Source organism: Lemur catta, chromosome 8, assembly GCF_020740605.2.
Source record: "Lemur catta isolate mLemCat1 chromosome 8, mLemCat1.pri, whole genome shotgun sequence".
Classification (NCBI taxonomy): Eukaryota; Metazoa; Chordata; class Mammalia; order Primates; family Lemuridae; genus Lemur; species Lemur catta.
Window position 1 is genome coordinate 65,904,600 of NC_059135.1, and position 19,384 is coordinate 65,923,983.

General features: G+C 39.7%; 1 protein-coding gene across 4 annotated transcripts in view; it reads left to right on the forward strand.

Moving 5' to 3' along the window:
• ACVR1 (activin A receptor type 1) overlaps positions 1-19,384 on the forward strand; it is a 125,122-nt gene that overhangs the window by 84,790 nt on the left and 20,948 nt on the right. For all 4 annotated transcript variants that reach the window (XM_045558946.1, XM_045558947.1, XM_045558948.1 and 1 more), the window contains 4 exons: positions 1,204-1,415; positions 5,257-5,356; positions 8,862-9,008; positions 12,864-13,139. In XM_045558946.1, coding sequence (XP_045414902.1) covers positions 1,204-1,415; positions 5,257-5,356; positions 8,862-9,008; positions 12,864-13,139 — 735 coding nt within the window. The remainder of the gene's footprint in view (positions 1-1,203; positions 1,416-5,256; positions 5,357-8,861; positions 9,009-12,863; positions 13,140-19,384) is intronic.

Here is a 19,384-nt window from a genome sequence, read left to right on the forward strand (position 1 = left end):
CCAAAATGGAGTAGGAAAGTTTACTAGGAGGATGCACTCCCAGAAATGTCAGCCAGCAAGGGAGGAGACAGAAAAATGGAAACAATGTCTGCATTCTTACAAAAATTACGATCCACATCAACTGTATGAAGTTCCTAGTCTGCCCAAAACTCTGCTGGACCCTGAGTGTTCATAGAAGATTTATTTTCTCTATTTAAGGAATTTCTAATTTAATTAAGGAGGTCACAATATTTGTAATTTAATGTTGTATGTCATTTGGTTTTACACTTTATCGTACAAAAGACGTGCACCATGGAGTATCGTGTGTGCCAAGTCATTAATTATTTGGGCTTGGAAAATTAAAGAAAATGTAAAGGAAATTAGGCTTGAGATTGGATTGCTGAAGGGACTAGGAACATAGGAATGAGAAAGGCATATGTAGGAAAGAACAGGGCCTAGTGACATCATGTCATGATGGGGTCTGGAATCCAGAGATGATGATTGTTTTGGGATCCTTTAATTATGGACCTTCACTGTCCAACTAAGAAATTTGGATTTAACTCATTTGGCAAGTAGAAAACCTTTGTGAATATTTGATCATGTGATAATGTGAAGTGTTTTGAGCGAATGCACCAACGTTAGAATAGGTAATATAATAATGCCTGAACAAGGGAGTGAATCAGGGAATGAATGCTTGAGTAAACGAGTAAATGAACAGATGAATGAATGGTTTTTCCTAGGCAGAAATCATGACGTCAAAAGATCAATGAGAATTCAGCAATAGACATCCAAGATATATGGAAGAGAGAGACCACAGATTATACAATTTGGTTTTAATTCAGTACTTTCTTATAGGGATATTGCAGCATAGTGTCTGTCTGTAAGGGCTTGATGATAAAACAAAACAAATCCAAGTTAGTAAGAGTAATATCAAAGATTTGTACAGTACTTTGTATTTTAAAAGTACTTTTCATATACATGCATTAATACAGTTGATTCTCAGTGGAATGTTTTTCAACTTCCAATTGTGTCTAATTGAATGATGGTTAGAATGCCCGGGCCATTGGCCAGGTATTAGGAAGTATTTTAGTTTTAATTCTTTGTGACATGCAAGACTGTGTGGTCAGGATCCAGGAGCTGCTTATTAGGATATTATTGGTTATACTGAATTATAAGTAAACAGTGATGCTTACAGCCAATTCCCCCTTTCTCCCCCATCTCCAGGGAAATCCTTCCCTGGAACCCAGAATTTCCACTTGGAGGTTGGCCTCATTATTCTCTCTGTAGTGTTTGCAGTATGCCTTCTAGCCTGCCTACTGGGAGTTGCTCTCCGAAAATTCAAACGGCGCAACCAGGAACGCCTCAATCCGCGAGACGTGGAGTACGGTACCATCGAAGGGCTCATCACCACCAATGTTGGAGACAGCACTTTAGCAGTGAGTTTGGGACCCCACAGGCAATCTGGAGCATAACGAAGCTGACTCAAGATACTTTCTTATTTTGAGCATGGAACTCTAACTAGTATGGGGTGACTGGACAGGGTACCCACATGCTGTTGGTCATGTATGTCCTAAGCAAACATATGCCGGCACCTATTTGGTCCACCCTACATCAGAACATCCACTCTAGACAGACATATAAATAAAGGCAGGGATTTATTTTAGGAGATTCTTGGTATAAAGGAAAAGGACCGAGGCAGAATGGAAGAGAATGTAATTTTTTGGAGGGCTTGGAGTTTGTAGTCTTCAGTTAACTCTAAGTAATAAAAGTGATTTTTTTTAAAGGACATTTTGCTTAATATTAAAAATCAGTTTCCCTTCTAGATTATTTTAGCACCTTGTGATTTAAGACTTTAAAACTTGACATCCAAAAAAGTGGCTATTAAATGTTTTTGTGCTCCTGTGCTGCCCCCTTGTGGAGTGCAGTCGAGTGGTGCAAGCAGTGCTGTCCAATAGAAATAGGGGCACCACGTATGTAATTTTAAATTTCAAGTAGCCTCCTTAAAGAAAGTAACAGTAAAAACAAAAACAAGGAAAGTTAAAAAAAAAAGAGGTGAAATAAATTTTAACAATGTATTTTACCCAACATATACAATTTTTATCATTTCAACATATAATCAATACAAAGTTTTTAGTGAGACAGTTTACATTCTTTTTTAAACTAAGTTTTCAAAATCTTTTGTGTGTTTTACACTCACAGCAGTTCAGACTAGCCACAGTCTACTTGCTAAGAGGCAACACCTGACTAGGACTATCTTATTGAACAGCACAGGGTTAGAAACCATTGTATTTATACATTTTAAAATGACTCTTTTGCATATTTTGAAATGATGAAATCACATTACAAAGCGACTGTCTTATTTACTTTTTAAGGTCGTTTGTCAAGCATTAATTTCAAAGAACCTTTAAACTTTAAGTGGGAAAAGGATATCACTTGTCGTAAATAGAAGTTACCATAAGATGCAAAAGAAAAAAGTAGTTAACATTCCACACAGATGCTATGCTGGGTCTAATGCTTGCTCTGAAAGAATTTTGACATTTGTGGGTGTTAGAGAGATGTGAGAGACATGCCAATACCAAATCGAGATTCTCTCCTTGTCACAATCCAATGAATGAAAGACAATCAAGGTAATAACTTTCAAATGTGACTCAATATTATTTAATGCTATGCCTATGTATCATCCCAAATCATCTTGGAGCAAGTTGTGTTCTGCTAGATGACAAGCTTGAAAGTGCCTGGTAGTTTTGCAGCTACACTTGCCCCATGGCTTCCTTTTTGCTGGAGAAGACTTCCCCTCTCCAGTGGCCACCTTGAGAGTGCAAGTGCTACTCCTGGACAACTGCAGGACCCACCCTTGGCCAGTTGTCAGAATACTGGGGTGGTGGCTGACACGGGCTGGGACACATCCCATCCTGCTGCCTACCCCATCACTGGCCACCAGCCCAGGGTACTTGTAACTTGTGTAGCTTCCTTTTCCTTACTTTTAAAATGGAGGTACAGTGGCCTTGGAGAAAGAGGATACATACAGTACAGTCTAAGGACATTCCATTTTGAAAAGTAGAGAAATACAATTTTTTTCTTTAGAAATATACTTAGAAGTCTATTTCAAGCTTTAAGGAAAATTAAATTAGTTTATTGAGTTAGTAGCAAGAAGATGTGAGGATGAATCCTGACAAAGCTTCAGCAAAGCAAGATTCTAAAATAGACTAGTTAGAACTTCGTTCCTTGGAGCTGCTAACATAGCTAATTACCCAGGGCAATAATAGGAATATCTACTGTAAATTACCATTTATATAGCTTTTAGAATGTTGAAAGAGACTAGAGTATATGCCAAAACAGTCTTCTGATCTCAACTATATCAGATGACGGTATATCACGATATAATAACAGCAGAGAACACTATTGAAAACAAGTTGTCATTACTGGTCTACTTGCTTGCTTATTTAAGTGGTATGCACATTTTGTGGTACGCACATTTACACGATTCAACAAAGCATACCCTTACTAATCCACTGGCCTATGTTGAAAAAGAAGCCTTAGGATCTGGGAGGTGAGGTCGATGTTTATTAGTCTTTGGTTCTTTTTTTTTTACCCCCTTGAATCCATGAACTGGGTTGAGAAGCAGGATCATACACTATGAAAAAAAAGCAAACAGCACATTAGTTTAATTGTCAGAATTATTCTACCAAAAAAAAAATTGAACAAATAAAGAGAAAAAAGAACTGCAAGAGAGAAAATGGTTAGGAGATGTGAAACTCTACTTCATCTGCACTCATTTTCTTGTTGATTATCCCTTTTGTGGTTTGTAAGGGTTCTAAATTTCTTCCGTTGGATGTTCAGCTTTTGGTAATTTTGTCGATCAACAGTACTTCACAGTAGTGCTCAGAGGAAGTGTAAGAAGATGAAATTCACAAAAATCAATGTTTTGCTTTAATAGACCAGCTAAAATGTTTGGGAAAGGATGAGATTTGGGGAATATTAACTCAACATTACTGCAGTCCTACCCCTGTCATCAGGGGCCCAACATTGTTTATTATAGATAACCCAGACCTGATACCAAAAGACTTCTGCTTCTTGGCTTACACTGAAAGTAAGAAGGAAAACATTATGAATGAACTAACTGGGAATCTTTTTGCCAACATATTCATTTGTAGAAGTTGATTTGGGGCACTGGTTTGATTTTTTTTTTTTTTTTTTTTTTTTTTTTTTTTTGAGACAGAGTGTCACTTTGTTGCCCGGGCTAGAGTGAGTGCCGTGGCGTCAGCCCAGCTCACAGCAACCTCAAACTCCTGGGCTTAAGCGATCCTACTGCCTCAGCCTCCCAAGTAGCTGGGGCTACAGGCATGCGCCACCATGCCCGGCTAATTTTTTTCTATATATATTTTTAGTTGTCCAGATAATTTTTTTTATTTCTATTTTTAGTAGAGATGGGGTCTCTCTCAGGCTGGTCTCGAACTCCAGACCTCGAGCGATCCACCCGCCTCGGCTTCCCAGAGTGCTAGGATTACAGGCGTGAGCCACCGCGCCCGGCCTGGTTTGATATTTTTAATGAAGGTTTTATTTATTTTTTTTCTCTGATTTATGAGTGATTCATATCAAGAAATAACAAGTAGGTGTTAATTTAGTGACCCATTTGTTCCTCACCCACCATAAAGGAAACCTGCATCCAGGGAGCCCATCCCTGTCCGAGTGTACCAATTTAATGTCCACCTGGTTAATGGAGTCTTTGCATTACCAGCAACATTAGAGTTGTTTGTTCCTTATTCCTAATTTGTTTGTTCCTAATTAGAGCTCCTTAGTTGGTATGGCAACTAAAGTGAATCGTTTGATAGATATTCAGTGAGCAGAGCAGAATATGGTAAATTATACCCAGCATTGGAGCTGAAAGGATCCTCCCTCCCCTTTACGTTCCACCTGCTCTTCCTTCTACTGCTTCCCTTGTGCTCAGCCATGCTTCTTGGACTTTCTAATTTGCATCTTAAACTTTGCTCTGTCTGCTCAGCTTGTTTCATTATGTATTTTATTCTAAAACTCTGGGTACAAGAGAAGTAATCTTATCCCTCAGGAAAGCCTGTCCTATATTAGGGAAAGGGCTAGCTCCTAGTTTTCCTAAGAAATAAAACCAGTCTTTTTTCCAGTGGAGCTTTCCATGCACACTAACGGGCCACGTGTCCAGGATTGCTACCCTCCATGTGAGTTACAATAGCATGCATGCTAACACCCCAAACTGGGAGCTATTGCTCAATCGTTTCTTTTTCTCCTTTTCTTAAACCACAGGATTTATTGGATCATTCGTGTACATCAGGAAGTGGCTCTGGTCTTCCTTTTCTGGTGCAAAGAACAGTGGCTCGCCAGATTACACTCTTGGAGTGTGTTGGTAATTCTTCTTCCCCTTCCTTTGTGGGTAATATACAGTGTTAATTGTGGTCTTAGAAGGAGGATGGAACTTGGAAAATCTCCTTTTTGTTGTTGATTGCTTTTTTTTTTAAAACTTATAAGATGTGAGGTAGCCACGTGGTCTCTACTCTCTGTGACTCATATTTGAGCACCTGAACTTGTCGAATCTCTCGTCTAAGGAGTCTATCACTAATTAGTACAGAGAGGGACTAGTCAAAAGCTTTCAGTTGCAAGTGTACCCTTTGGGATGATGGGAATCCTTGGAAAATGAATTGATATGATTGCTCCTTATTATAGCTGTTAATGACCTAAGGTAAGTAGGCTTCGGGACAATGAAGTTGTTTATTGAAATTCTCAAATCCTGCTCACTTTTCCCTTCCCTTTAAAGATAATTAATGAAGCCAACTTTAGTAAAGGTACCTTTATAACTCCTTTATTTAAACAAGAGCTACATACATTTCTCTATGACCTCTCACATTTTCCCCATACATGAACGTATTTATAAGTAGAGGTAATTATGGTATGTATGTAATTTGTGTCCCTTTTCAGTTTTAAGCTTACATACATCTTACGTACACATTATAAGTATTTTAAAAGATTGTGTATTATAATAGTCCATTGAATGATAGTTTCACTGTAACTATTGCATGCATTGCTTCTTTCTTTTGAGTTCTCAGAATAAATTCCCAGGAATTAGGAGTTCCTGGGTCAACATTTGTGAATTTTCAATGGCTTGTTTGATATACTGCTGAATTGCTCTCTAGGAAGATGATATAAAGTGCATTTTTGAAAGTCCTGATCTTTATTAGTTTTACTTTTATGTGACAACTATTTGCAAGTCCCATGATAGCTTTTGCGAATTTCTCCTTCAGATGGCGCGCAGGGGTGGCTACAGTAGCCACTCTCTCCTCCTGGTGCTCATGGCTTTTTTGGGCTGAGCTTTACATCCCATCCCATCTTTTGCTTTTGGGAGGTGACAAGCCATCATAAGCTAATTCTACCTCTTGGCTATTATCCTCCTAATTTTCTTATTGTTTTCATGGAAAGAGGGGCACCCCAAACTCAGTAGTAGAAAGGGGGACGGGCAGAGGTGGGAAGAGCAGCTGCCCGAAGGCACACAGGCAACCAGCAGGGGCTTGTTGCCTTTTCTCTAGGTCTGCTGCTACTGCCACCAAAAGCTACTGCCACCATGACTGTTTCCCTCCTTCTTGCTTCTCCACAGCAGATTGTGAATAGAGAAAATAAAGATGGAAAAGCCTCAGATGTGCTCATTATGTACAACCAGAGTTATCCTACTGTACAACTATAATAGTATCCTGTTTGATTATGAACGAGGGTATCTGGGTAGTGGCGGGCAGGCCGAGAGGGGCACATTTCCCCCTCCTGCTTCCCCTCCCTTCCCCTTTTCTCCCTTCCCCTCCCACGCCACTCACCATTCACAAAGCAATGAATGTGCTATGGTAAGATCAGTCCTATAGATTTCCTTCAGCATTTTTTGGAATAACGTAACTACAGTTGTTACATTTTGTTGAGTTGGCACTAAGGACTTTAATAAAATCAATGCCTTTTCAGGAACTTGTGGTTAGTGTGTTTATGTGGTACAGCTTTGAATAAAAATCTATGTGATCAACTGCATGGATAGCATGTTATCATTTTTAGTTCAGAAACACAGGGAGTTGGACTAGGTGAGCGATACCCAGATGATGATCAGTGAAAACACAAATTTCAGGTGCTTTAGGGATCTCCTTTGTGGGGCTCCATAGCCAGGGCTTTTGGGCAGCTCTTTTGTTTTAGGGGCTTTTGCATAACATTGCATTTGCAAAAAGCATTTGACAACATAAAAGCATTTGAAAGCCATTGGAAAAGATTTCTGTTATAATTCTGTCTATCTGTCCACCTTGCCATCCATCTTCTGCTTTCTTTCTTTCTTTCTTTTTTTTTTTTTTAAAAAAGGATTTGCGGTAACTTTATGCCCACAGTTCCCTGGCATATTTTTTTCTCTTCCATAATGAGAAAATGAGGACAAATGGAAAATAAAGATACAAAATGGAACCAAAGGCAGGAAAAGATTACCATATTATTTTCTAGTAGTTGGCTTTGTAATATCTTATCACTAGCCCTCATCTTGAGCTACGAATGCTGGACAACTGCTATGATTATTAAAAAGAATCCTGCGCTAAGTGGTATTTATGTGACCTGACAGCCAGCCCACGATGAGCACTTACTGGCCACATTTAACATCCTTTTGGATTAGTCATTGGTATTTAATCGGGACGTTGTTTCTTGTCAGGGAATCTAGATTTAGTGGTTTTGATTATGTTTCCGGTGTATCGCCTGTGCAGACAGACCCGCTTCCCTCTCCGTGTTTGGATTTGCTGTGGCTCAGTGTTCCAGCAAAGAGCTGTATTCCTGTGTGTGCAGGTGGTGCCGCAGCTGCTTGTTAGGAGCCGCGTGATCCCAGCAGCCACTTGCCTGGGTAGAAAGCCCACTGCCCTGAGAGTTGTATCTCCTGCTGCACTGTTATCTCCGCTGATTATACCCCTTCTTGATGCCCTTAGTCTCATGGTAATTACCTCCTCCTCCCAGCCTCCCTGATCATCCCTACCTATAATTAAAGAGAAGAATGGAAGAGGGAGGATGCAGTTGACAAGCTGACAAGTGTGTTGACGCTGCTAAAGGAGGCCGTGCACCAAACAGATCGGATCACAACTAAAGGCACCACGTTTCTCATAACCTAGTGGACTTTTCCGTGTAGCCTTGTGGTGTCACAGGGGCTGTCTAACAAAGACCCATGACCAATGTCAGAAATCAGACCTGCTCTGGGATTATGTGTTTAAGACTTTGCAAATCCTCTTTTGAACTATGTCTTCTGCCAAGAAATCCTTTAGGGATGGTGGTGGCTGCTTATCCATCTCCTACACCGCATTGTGTTTTGTTTTTGTTTTTTAATCCTCAGAACACACAGCTTAAACTTAATCGTCTCCTTTGTGAAAAAAAACATACATATGTAAATTCACAAATGTGGACAGCTTAGGAAATGCCCCTGTTGATTGTGTATGAAGGGAAGGGAGACAGTGACGCCATTCAATTGAATGACATACTTTTTTGGCTTTCAGCACAAAATTGACGTCTGATCAGTACCATTTTCGAAATTTCACTTTCGTGTGTTTTTAAAAGTCCTATACATTTTATGCCTTTCAATGGAGAAATTTAAATGTAAATGGAATAATTAACAGCTAATTATACAATGCAGATACAGAAGGTGGTTTGATTTGTTATCACAATAGATGGGATAGGAGGGGCAGTTTCCACCTTATTTTTGTATATCTTTACAGGCAAAAGGTTGTGATATTTATATCTCCGAACTGAGTTTCTCCAGTAAGTGATGGGAGGGATTAAGAGTTGCAGGCGCTAAGTTTATTGGCGGTCGGCTGCCTCTTATACACGCCTGCTGTTCAGTGTCACCTGTGCTTTGCTCTCCACAGGGAAAGGCAGGTATGGTGAGGTGTGGAGGGGCAGTTGGCAAGGAGAAAATGTTGCCGTGAAGATCTTCTCCTCCCGGGATGAGAAGTCGTGGTTCAGGGAAACAGAGTTGTACAACACTGTGATGCTGAGGCATGAAAATATTTTAGGTAAGTACAAGGATAATCCCCTCGTTAATTGTATCTAGATAGAAATACTTGCCTGCCTTTGCCCTCTCTGTTTCGGTGACTGAATTTGAGAATCCCTCCCAAAAAGCAATATAGGGATCCTCAGCATTTATAGACAGTTTAATTTTCTTTTAACACCAATTTCTTGTTTAAATCTGCAAATAAGCTTTAAGATTCTCTGGATGCTGAAAAGGAAATCCGTCATTGCTAATTCTTCTCCCTACATCTGCAGATCGTTATTTAAACAACAAAAATTTGCCCCATATTGTTCACTTCAAGGCTTCATTGGTTGTTCTACTTACCCCACCCTTTTTGAATATTTATTACTTGAATCAAACTAAGAAAGATCTTTGGACTATTTCCTAGAGATTCACAGCTCCCAGGGATATCGTAATTAAATGCACATTCCCTCAAACTAGGCATCATTTTTAAAGCCCAGATTTACAGAGGGATTCGGCATACATTTTAATTTGGAAGCTGAAGCTTAGCAACATTTGTGAAATATGCAAAGTGCCCGTTGCAGTACTGCTATGGCAGTATAAAGGGTGAGCGTACTCCGTGAGCCTATTGACTTCTATATTTTTGAAAAGTTTTTCTAAATGTGTTTATATTAATACATGTATGGGGAAGGCTGCCTAGAGTGCTTCTTTAATAGTGGATATAAGGTTTATACAGAATTTAACTCCATATAAGACCGTGTTGGGCACTTTTTGGCTGTTGGATTAGGGCTGGCTTATAGGAAGGCCATTACTAGAATTTATTTCTAGTCCAGTGCTGCCAATTTAGTATTTAAATCTGAGTCGAGTTGTCTGCAAATAATGGTTTGATAGTTGTCCAAAGCTTTGCTTCAACAGTACAGTGGTAATGTTCCATCTCAGAATTATTTCAGTTTCTGCTGTTGACTTCTCACTTTCCTTTACCCCAGCCATTGCTTAACCCTCCTCACCTCGGCCATCAGCTCCCCTTTCCAATCTACCTTTCCACACCGAGTTGTCTTCTGCTGGGGACCAGGGATAATTCTGCTCAAAGTGTCTTTGAGGGCTCCCAGAAGCCTGCAACATTTGTGACAGGCATTCAAGACTCCCTATTTCGGGGCTCCAAGGAGTCTCTTCATCTCCACCTACAGACATGCCCACATTCAGCTACTGCCAGTGTTTGACACTCCTTGGGATCACCACAAACATTTAGGCCTCTGTGCCCATGTTCATGTAGCTGTCGAACTGTCCCTATTCCCTTCCCACCCTGTCACCACCCCTTCCTCCATCACAGCATCTCAGTCCCATTCCATTTCCCCCCAGTGGGACTGACTGTGCTTCTCTGCACTCCCTCACTTCACACTACGACCGTAACTCTTGTCACACACTGCCTTGCGCTACAGCTTGATGTCTGTGTGTGACAACAGTAATGACAGCGATAACAACAGCACAGATGATAATGGACAGTACCAGGCAGTAACCACTGCTTAAAGTGCTTTCTGTGCGCTTTCTCCTTTACTTTCCACCATGACCCTAAGAGGGTAGGTATCCTTACTGTCCCAGTTTTAACTGATGAAGTAACTGACACTCAGAGAGGTTAAATAGTGGAGGTGGGAATTACACCAGGCAGTCTGACCCTTAGCCACAGTTCTGCACTCTAAACACAAACATACCATAATAATGCTCTCGCCTTATGAAGTAAGTGTAGTTACATTAATTCACACTTGAGAGAGAAATAGTTAAAACAAATCCTACTTACTGAAAAGTCATTTTTTCCTAGAGGTCTAGAGCATAATTAACGGGACAGACAAAGATCCTTCTCTGAGACTTAGGGGGCTTAGGAAAGGCGAGAGAACAAAAATTATTTGTTTATTATGTATTTATTTAATTGGAAGCATCACTTCCTTTGAGGGGAGAAACTAGACAAATATACAATAGTAGTTTAATTTATCTTGAGTGGTGCTTTTATAGTTTGGGGTATTTATTTTTGGGAAAATCACTGAAGACTAATATTTGGTTTAAATTGTTAAAGCAGGAATATTTTCTTATAAAGAATAACTAACATCCAAGTACACATTTGGCTTCCTGTTATGGCCAGTTAAGGGCTCCAGGAGAAGCAGCTGTGGGGGCACAAAGACAGACTGGAGACCGGGGTAGGTGTGGGGGACTCAGGGCTGGCCGCAGGAACGGGCTGAGGGGAAGAGAGAGAAAGAGGTAGGGGGAATAGGTGCTGAAATGTTACTCAGTTTGCTTTTCAGATGTTGCGTAAGTGCAGATGTCAAATTAGTTTTCTCCGAGTAGAAGTCACCTTGTTAGGGGTACTTTGGTAGATGGTGAGAGGCTGGATTCTAGAGCCAGACCTGCAGGGACCATAACTGACCTAATGTCAGCCATGTGATCTACCTACTTCATGTGGTGGTTGGAGGATTGCATATAAAGTGTCAGGCACATAGGTGGTACTTAGTAATTATTAGCTGCTTCTGTCATTGTGGTTGTTGATGATAATGGTAAAACAGGACCTTTTTTGGCTCCCAGAGCATTCCTGTGCAAGGTCTCAGAACAGCTGGCACTAAATTTGGAGTTGCTAGCAACTTAATAGCCGTGTGATCCTTGGCATCTCCCAGGAGCAACTTTATTATCTGTAAAATGAGTATAATGATGTCTTGTCTTACTGGCTTGTTGAGAAAAATCTCATGAGAAAATGTGAAAGTGACATAAATTTTATATAAAGCACTATGCAAGTGTGAGGCATTTTTATGTATTTTCTTTTACATTTTCACAAGTCATTTAATTCTTCCTCAAGCCATATCTGTCCTTTTTTAAGAAAAAGTTTCCTTCTCTTTGTAAGTCCCAAACTTCACTGTCCATCACATGGTTCACATATGTAAGAACAGTGCTAGCAGGTACCTGGGTAGCAGCAAAGGGACACACACATAATTTATCTCACAGCACAGGGAGTGCCTCTGTCTTCTAGAGCTCCTTCATTCTGCTCAAAAGTTCTCTCCAAATGTCTAGAAAAATCACTTCCTACCTCTTTATCCACATTTGTCAATGTTTTAACTTCTCTTCAGGACCAGTTTAGTTGTCACTTCCTGATGGAAGCCTATTATAACATCTAGTCTGCATTATGATGATTCCCTACTCTGGGCCCATGTTGCTCTTTGCAGATATATATTATAGTACTTTTCACATTTTATTGTAATTCTTGCCTTTTTCCATCTGTCTTCTTTTCTAGCCAACAAACACTATCATCTTGGTTTTTCTGAGTGACTGACAAAGAGCATCATGAATGCTCATTATATTTGATTGGTTCCTTTTTTTATTTGATGAATTAGTCAATCATTTACGATAAACTCACCCATTTTATTTGACATCTGAGCAGACATAGGCCAGAGAGCCTAATTGAGTTGACCAAATAAGACACAATGACTCACAGGCAGTCAGGAGGACAATCCAGGTATCCAGGTTTCAGGTTTGGTGTTCTTTTAGGATGATTGATGAATGATCTGTGCTTGAAATATCAACAGGATGAAGAATTTGGCACTTTCATTATGGGTGAGCACAAAGATATTGCTTCTGAATCTTAATGCAGTGTAAAATATTTTTTTAAAGGATTACTTGATGGAAATGAATATGAAATTTTTCTATTTATTAGCAGTGCCCTTTTAAGCAATGAATACTACTGTTCTTCTCTGTTGATGCTTCTGTAAACCTCCTCTTATGACAGTTAACCAACTATTATAAATGTTCAATTATTTTTTGTTATAGGTGATATTTACTATGTAGGTCACTATTTCTAAATACTAAAAGTTATAGTATAGAATTCTTACATGTATATTAATTTTGTTCTTGTTCTTTCCAGGTTTCATTGCTTCAGACATGACATCGAGACACTCCAGTACCCAGCTGTGGTTAATTACACACTATCATGAAATGGGATCGTTGTACGACTATCTTCAGCTTACTACTCTGGATACAGTTAGCTGCCTTCGAATAGTGCTGTCCATAGCTAGTGGTCTTGCACATTTGCACATAGAGATATTTGGGACCCAAGGGAAACCAGCCATTGCCCATCGAGATTTAAAGAGCAAAAATATCCTGGTTAAGAAGAATGGACAGTGCTGCATAGCAGATTTGGGTAAGTTTCGGAAAAAAATACTTTTGCGTTACCAATTTTACTTTTGTTGTCCTCTAGTGTTTAGCTGAGTTGCATCTTTTTTTCCCTCCTAACATATTGTTAGGAAAAATTTCAAACATGCAGACAAGTTGAAAGAAGTTTACAATGAATAAAACTACACACCCACCAACTCAATTCTTCCATTAACATTGTACTAATGTAGCATTTTATGTTTATTGTTTATCTATTTATTCGTCCCCCATCCATTCAGTCCATCTTAATCTTTGATACACTTCAAAGTAAATTGCAGATAGAAGAACCCTTCCCTCTAATAATTTCAGCATGCACACTACTATATCATTAACTAGAGTGCATTATTTATTTATTTGTTTTTCTTTTTAGGTAAAGTTTACATACTGTGAAAAACACAAATCTTAAGCACATTCTCAGAGTTTTGACAAATGCTGTAAAACCCAAATCCCTATCAAGGTGCACTTTCCCATTACTCTAGAAAGTCACCTGAGGCCCATTCAGCTCCGAGGTAACCAGTGCATTCTGGTGCATTCTGATTTCACAAGCCTTCACAGGAAGTAGGTGCACAGCTTGTTATTCTATGGAATGAGTTTGTCTAAAAAGTGGTTTCTAAAATCATTCTGCTATAACCAAGATAAAATTCTCAAATTGAGAAAGAGGAAAATAATTCCCAAACCAATTCACCCTTTGCCATACTGGGATCTCTCATTTTTATGGTGTTAGGGTAATGCTCAGGGTAGCTTTAATTGCATTATAAATAAGATTATTTTTACTTATACTGGTATTTTACATCAACCCATCTTCATCCTAGACTCCTAGACTATTGGCTGACTCATTGTGCCAGTGAGAACTGGATTGCAATAACCATATTCATTCCAGTGGACTATTGAGAGTCCTTACACTACTTCACCAAAAAATGGTTTATGTTATATCATCGCAGTTATTGTCAGAATGATAAAGGTATAGATAAAAATAGCTTTAATTGTGTAAATAATAAAGTTTATTTATTTTTGTTTGTTTTTAAACACAAGAGACTTGACATGTTAGGAAAATTTACTTCCTTCGAATCCCTTTAAAGTCTGATTTTAGGTTGAGAAATTATTTTACAATGTTTCCTAAGTATGAGAAGAAAAAATATTTAGGGTAAGCATTGAAAGAGCCTGGCCTTACAGTGTTTTGCAGGCAGTTTTAGTTATGGTATGAAACTGTGGTGCCCCACCCCTGGGCCACAGACTGGTACCAGTCCTTGGCCTATTAGGAACCGGGCCGCACAGCAGGAGGTGAGCAGTGGGCAAGAGAGGGAAGCTTCATCTGTATTTGCAGCTGTTCCCCATCACTGGCATCACTGCCTGAGCTCCGCCTCCTGTCAGATCGGTGGTGGCATTAGATTCTCACAGGAGTGTAAACTGTGCATGCGAGGGATCTAGGTTGTGTGCTCCTTATGAGAATCTAATTTCTGATGATCTGAGGTGGAGCTGAGGCAGTGATGCTAGTGCTGGGGAGCGGCTGCAAATACAGATTATTATTATCAGAGAGGTTTGACAGCACAGAGACCATAATAAGTCAGTTGTTGCAGACTCACATCAAAATCCTATCAGTGAGTGGCCAGTGACAATTAAGCTGCATCTGGTGGCAGCTTTAAGTCAGAATCTGACACTTACTTTAGTCTGCATGTGGCCCGCCCATTGGTTTATTTACCACTTCCATCCGTGCCGCTTTCCTGCACTGTACACTTGTCTCAGTCACAGTTTTGGTAAGCCCATGAGCTAACCCGAGCAAAAATGAGTGAAAAAACACACGTTGCTGGAGAGCTTCTTTGAAAAGGGGGAAAGACCTAAAGAAAACAGAAGACTCTAAGACTGTCAACAAAATGAAAGCTGCATTTAAAAGAAAATACGAAGAGTCCTGGTTAAGTTACAGGTTCATTGCAATAGGTAACTCCCATTCTCCGAGCTCGCTTTGTATAATATGTGGCAACCAGCTATCCAGTGAAACCATGAAACCTTCAAAACTGCTTTACCACGAGGAGACCAAGCACCCTGCATTAAAAGACAAGCCTTTGGAGTTTCAAAAGAAAAAAATGTGAACACAAAGAACGGAAGAAATTATTGAAGGCCACCACTTAAAGAAATGTGTTTGCATGGAGAGCATCATTCTTAGGGGCTAACCGCATTGCTAAAACTAAGAAGCCCTTTGCTGTTGGTGAAGAGTTGATCCTGCCTGCTGCTAAGGACAGTTGCTGTGAACTTTTAGGAGAGGCTGCAGTTCAAAAGGTGGCACGTGTTCCTCTTTCGGCTAGCACCATAACTAGATGAATTGATGAAATAGCAGAGTATATTGAGGCACAACTGTTAGAGAGGATTAATGAGTCACTATGGTATGTGATCCAGGTTGACAAGTCTACCGATGTTGACAACAAGGCAACAATTCTTGTTTTTGTGCAATATATTTTTCAGGATGATGTGCAGGAGGATATGTTATGTGCACTTTTGTTGCCAACCAACATCACAGCTGCAGAACTATTCAAATCTTTGAATGATTACATATTAGGAAAACTGAATTGGTCATTTTGTGTTGATGTATGCATGATGGAGTGGCTGCCATGACTCAGTGGCTTTCTGGTTTCACTACTCAGGTCACGAGGTCACTTCTGAATGTGAGTCTATGCACTGTGTCATCCATGGAGAAATGCTGGCTAGCCAAAAAATGTCACCTGAACTAAACAGCATTTTATAGGATGTGATTAAAATTATCAACCACATTAGAGTATATGCCCTTAATTCACATCTGTTCTTGCAGAGCACAGTACCTCTTCTCTTTATACAAGGAAATGAGATGGCCTCCTAAAGGTAGATCACTGGCCAGAGTTTTTGAGTTACCAGAGCTGCTACTGAGATTTCTTTTAGAAAAATAATCACCACTGGCAGCACATTTCGGTGACACAGAATGGGTCACAGAACTTGCTTGCTTGTGTGATATATTCAACCTGATCAACAAACTTAATCTGTCACTTCAGGGGAGAACGACAACTGTGTTCAAAGCGGCAGATAAAGTGGCTGCATTCAAAGCCAAACTGGAATTATGGGGGCGATGAGTGAATACTGGGGTTTTTGACATGTTTCAAATATTAGCAGAGATTTTGAAAGAGACTGAGCCAGGGTCTACTTTCTCCCAGCTGGTGCATGCTCACCTATCTCAGCTTTCAAAAGAGTTTGAGCATAATGTCCCTATCACAAAAGACCCCTGAACTGGGAAGGAATGGATCCGCGACCCATTTGAGAATAAACCAGGTGAATCAACTTTGTTCATGCTAGAAGAGGATCAACTGCTCGAGATCGCAAGTGATGGTGGCCTTAAAAGTATGTTTGAGACAACTTCAAATCCATACATTCTGGATTCGAGTCAAGGCAGAATATCCCGAGATTGCCACAAAAGCACTGAAAAGCCTTCTTCCATTTCCAACATCCTATCTTTGTGAAGCAGGGTTTTTTGTAGCAACAGCAACCAAAACGAGATTAGAATAGACTGAACATAAGCAACACACTTTGGGTGTCACTGTCTCCCATCACCTGCAGATGGGACCATCTAATTGCAGGAAAACAAGCTCAGGGCTCCCACTGATTTTGCATCATGGTGAATTGTATAATTATTTCATTATATATTGCAATGTAATAATAATAGAAATAAAGTGCACAATAAATGTAATGTGCTAGAATCATCCAGAAACCATGCGTGTGCACCTCCCCACCCCCCATGCTGGTCCTTGGAAAAATTATCTTCCATGAAACCAGTCCCTGGTGCCAAAAGGGTTGGGAACCACTGGTGTTAGAGGACTTTTATGGCTTATTCCATGGTTTTTAGAACCAGGGTGATTTGGGTTTGAATTCTGACTTTCCCAGTTATTCACCCTGTATTTTTGTGCAAGTCTGTTTACCTATTCACATATCTATTTACCTGGCCCAAGTGCTGACACTGCTTACACTCAGTGAGAGGGATGGGGGGCCTTAGCCACGAGAGACTCCAGTGTTTGACGCCGAGCACTGTATTTCTGCATTGTTTGAAACTTTCATAACAGTGTGATCATGTATTACTCATGTAACTAAAAAACAATTAAGGCCACCTCACAGGACTCTGATAAAATTAAGAAATTATTCTAAATGCCTAGAAGATAATGAGGATTCAAATGGTAGTTGCTGTTATAATCCAATGGTCTGGGAAGGGCGGACAAGTTGAGGCAGCTCTTGGCTTTGGTTTTTGGGACTTGGTGGGGAGGGCGTGTGGGGAGTTTTGCAGTAAGTCCAGCTAATTAATTCTTCAACTACATTGTGGCTTACAGCCTTCCAATTAAGTACATAGGTTGGTGTAAAAATCTGTATTAAGAAGTCATTATTCAGGGTATGATAGGTACCATACTACAGAAAATAGCTCCTATAAGACCATAATTTGTATATAATTTTTTCACTTTATACCTAGTAATGAAGCATCTGTCATTAGAAATAGTGTTCTATTATTAATACTGCCAAAAGACCACTATACTATTTATTTTTCTACTTTTTATTAACAATTCAAACATACAGAGAGTTGAAAGACCATTATAATGATCACTTAAATCCTCAACACCTAGATTCAAAAACAATTGAAACTTTGCCATATTTGCTTCATCTATATGTTGTTGTGTGTATATTTTTACTAGCACATTTGAAGATACAGTGTTACAGACATCACATTTTATTCCTCAGTACTTAAAAATTTATGCCCTAAAAATACTTCAAAATGCATCTCCTGCATAATTTCAGTTTATCACACCTAAAGATTATTGATAATTCTCTAGTATCATTTAATATTCAGTTTCAGATGTTTCCAGTTTTTTCAAACAAGAATTCAGTCAAGGCTCACATACTACATTTGGTTGTTTTGTCTCTTTAGTATCATAATTATCTATTACTAGGAAACAAATTACTTGTCAAATTTAGCACCTTAAAACAATGCACATATATTATCTCATATAGTCCCCTGAGAGTCAGGAACCTTGGAATGACTTAGCAGTGTGTTTCTGGTTCAGGGTCTCAGGGAAGGTGCAGTCAAGCTGCTGGTCAGGGCTGCAGTTTTCTGAAGGCTTGACTGGGGCCAGAGAATACAGTGCCACGAAGGCACAGTCACATGGCTGTTGGCAACAGGCCTCAGTTCCTTGCCATGTGGACCTCTGCACAGGGCCACTTGAGTGTCTTCATAACATGGCAAGTGAGCCGAGGGAGAACAAACAGGAAGCGTTTCATAATTTTATAATGCCTTTTATGTCCTGATTGTGAAGACACACACTGCCACTTCTGCCATATTCTATTCGATAGTCCAGCATACACTGAAAGGATAAGGAATTATGCTTCATTCACCTCTTGAAGGGAGAAACATCAAAGAACTTTGGACGTATTTTAAAGCTACCAGAGAAGTATCTCCATGTTCTGTTTAAATTGTACCTTTTTGATATTCTGATATTTTGACTTCTTGGTTCTGGAAATGGTGGAGGGGCACACAGTAGTCCCCCTTTATTCACAGGGGATGTGGTCCAATACTCCCAGCAGATGCTTGAAACCACAGATAATACTAGATTCTACATATATTAATACTATATTTTTTCCTCTACAAATTGACCAAGGGGTTGAAACTCACACTATATTTTTTCCTGTACATACATACCTATGATAAAGTTTAATTTATAAAGTAGGCACCGTAAGAGATTAACAACAATAACAAATAATAAAACAGAACCCTTATAACAATAATATGCTGTAATAAAAGTTATGTGAACGTGCTTGCATGCATGCTTTCCTCTCTTTCTTTTTCTCTCTGCCTCCCTCAAAATATCTCATTGTACTGTACTTACCTATTTTCAGACTGCAATTGACATAGGTAACTGAAGCCATGGATAATGGGGGACTACTGTGTATGATTTGGGAAACATTCGCAGTGTCTATAAAATTGAATCTTGGGGTTGATGATAAAAATAGGGGGAGGAAGAACCTGGCTGCCTTAGCCGAATGCAGTTGGCAGTATTGTGCTGATTGTTAAAGATGGGATGATGTGTGCTAGGTCCCTGACATCATAGGGAATCGTCACCCCACATAGTCAAAGCCATGGAGTGGGAGAAGCATTCTCTGTAGATGGCTTGAGAGATCCCCAAGGGATCTTAGGATTGCGAAGGTTTACAGGACCTGCTTGCTCCAGTTTGGCACTTT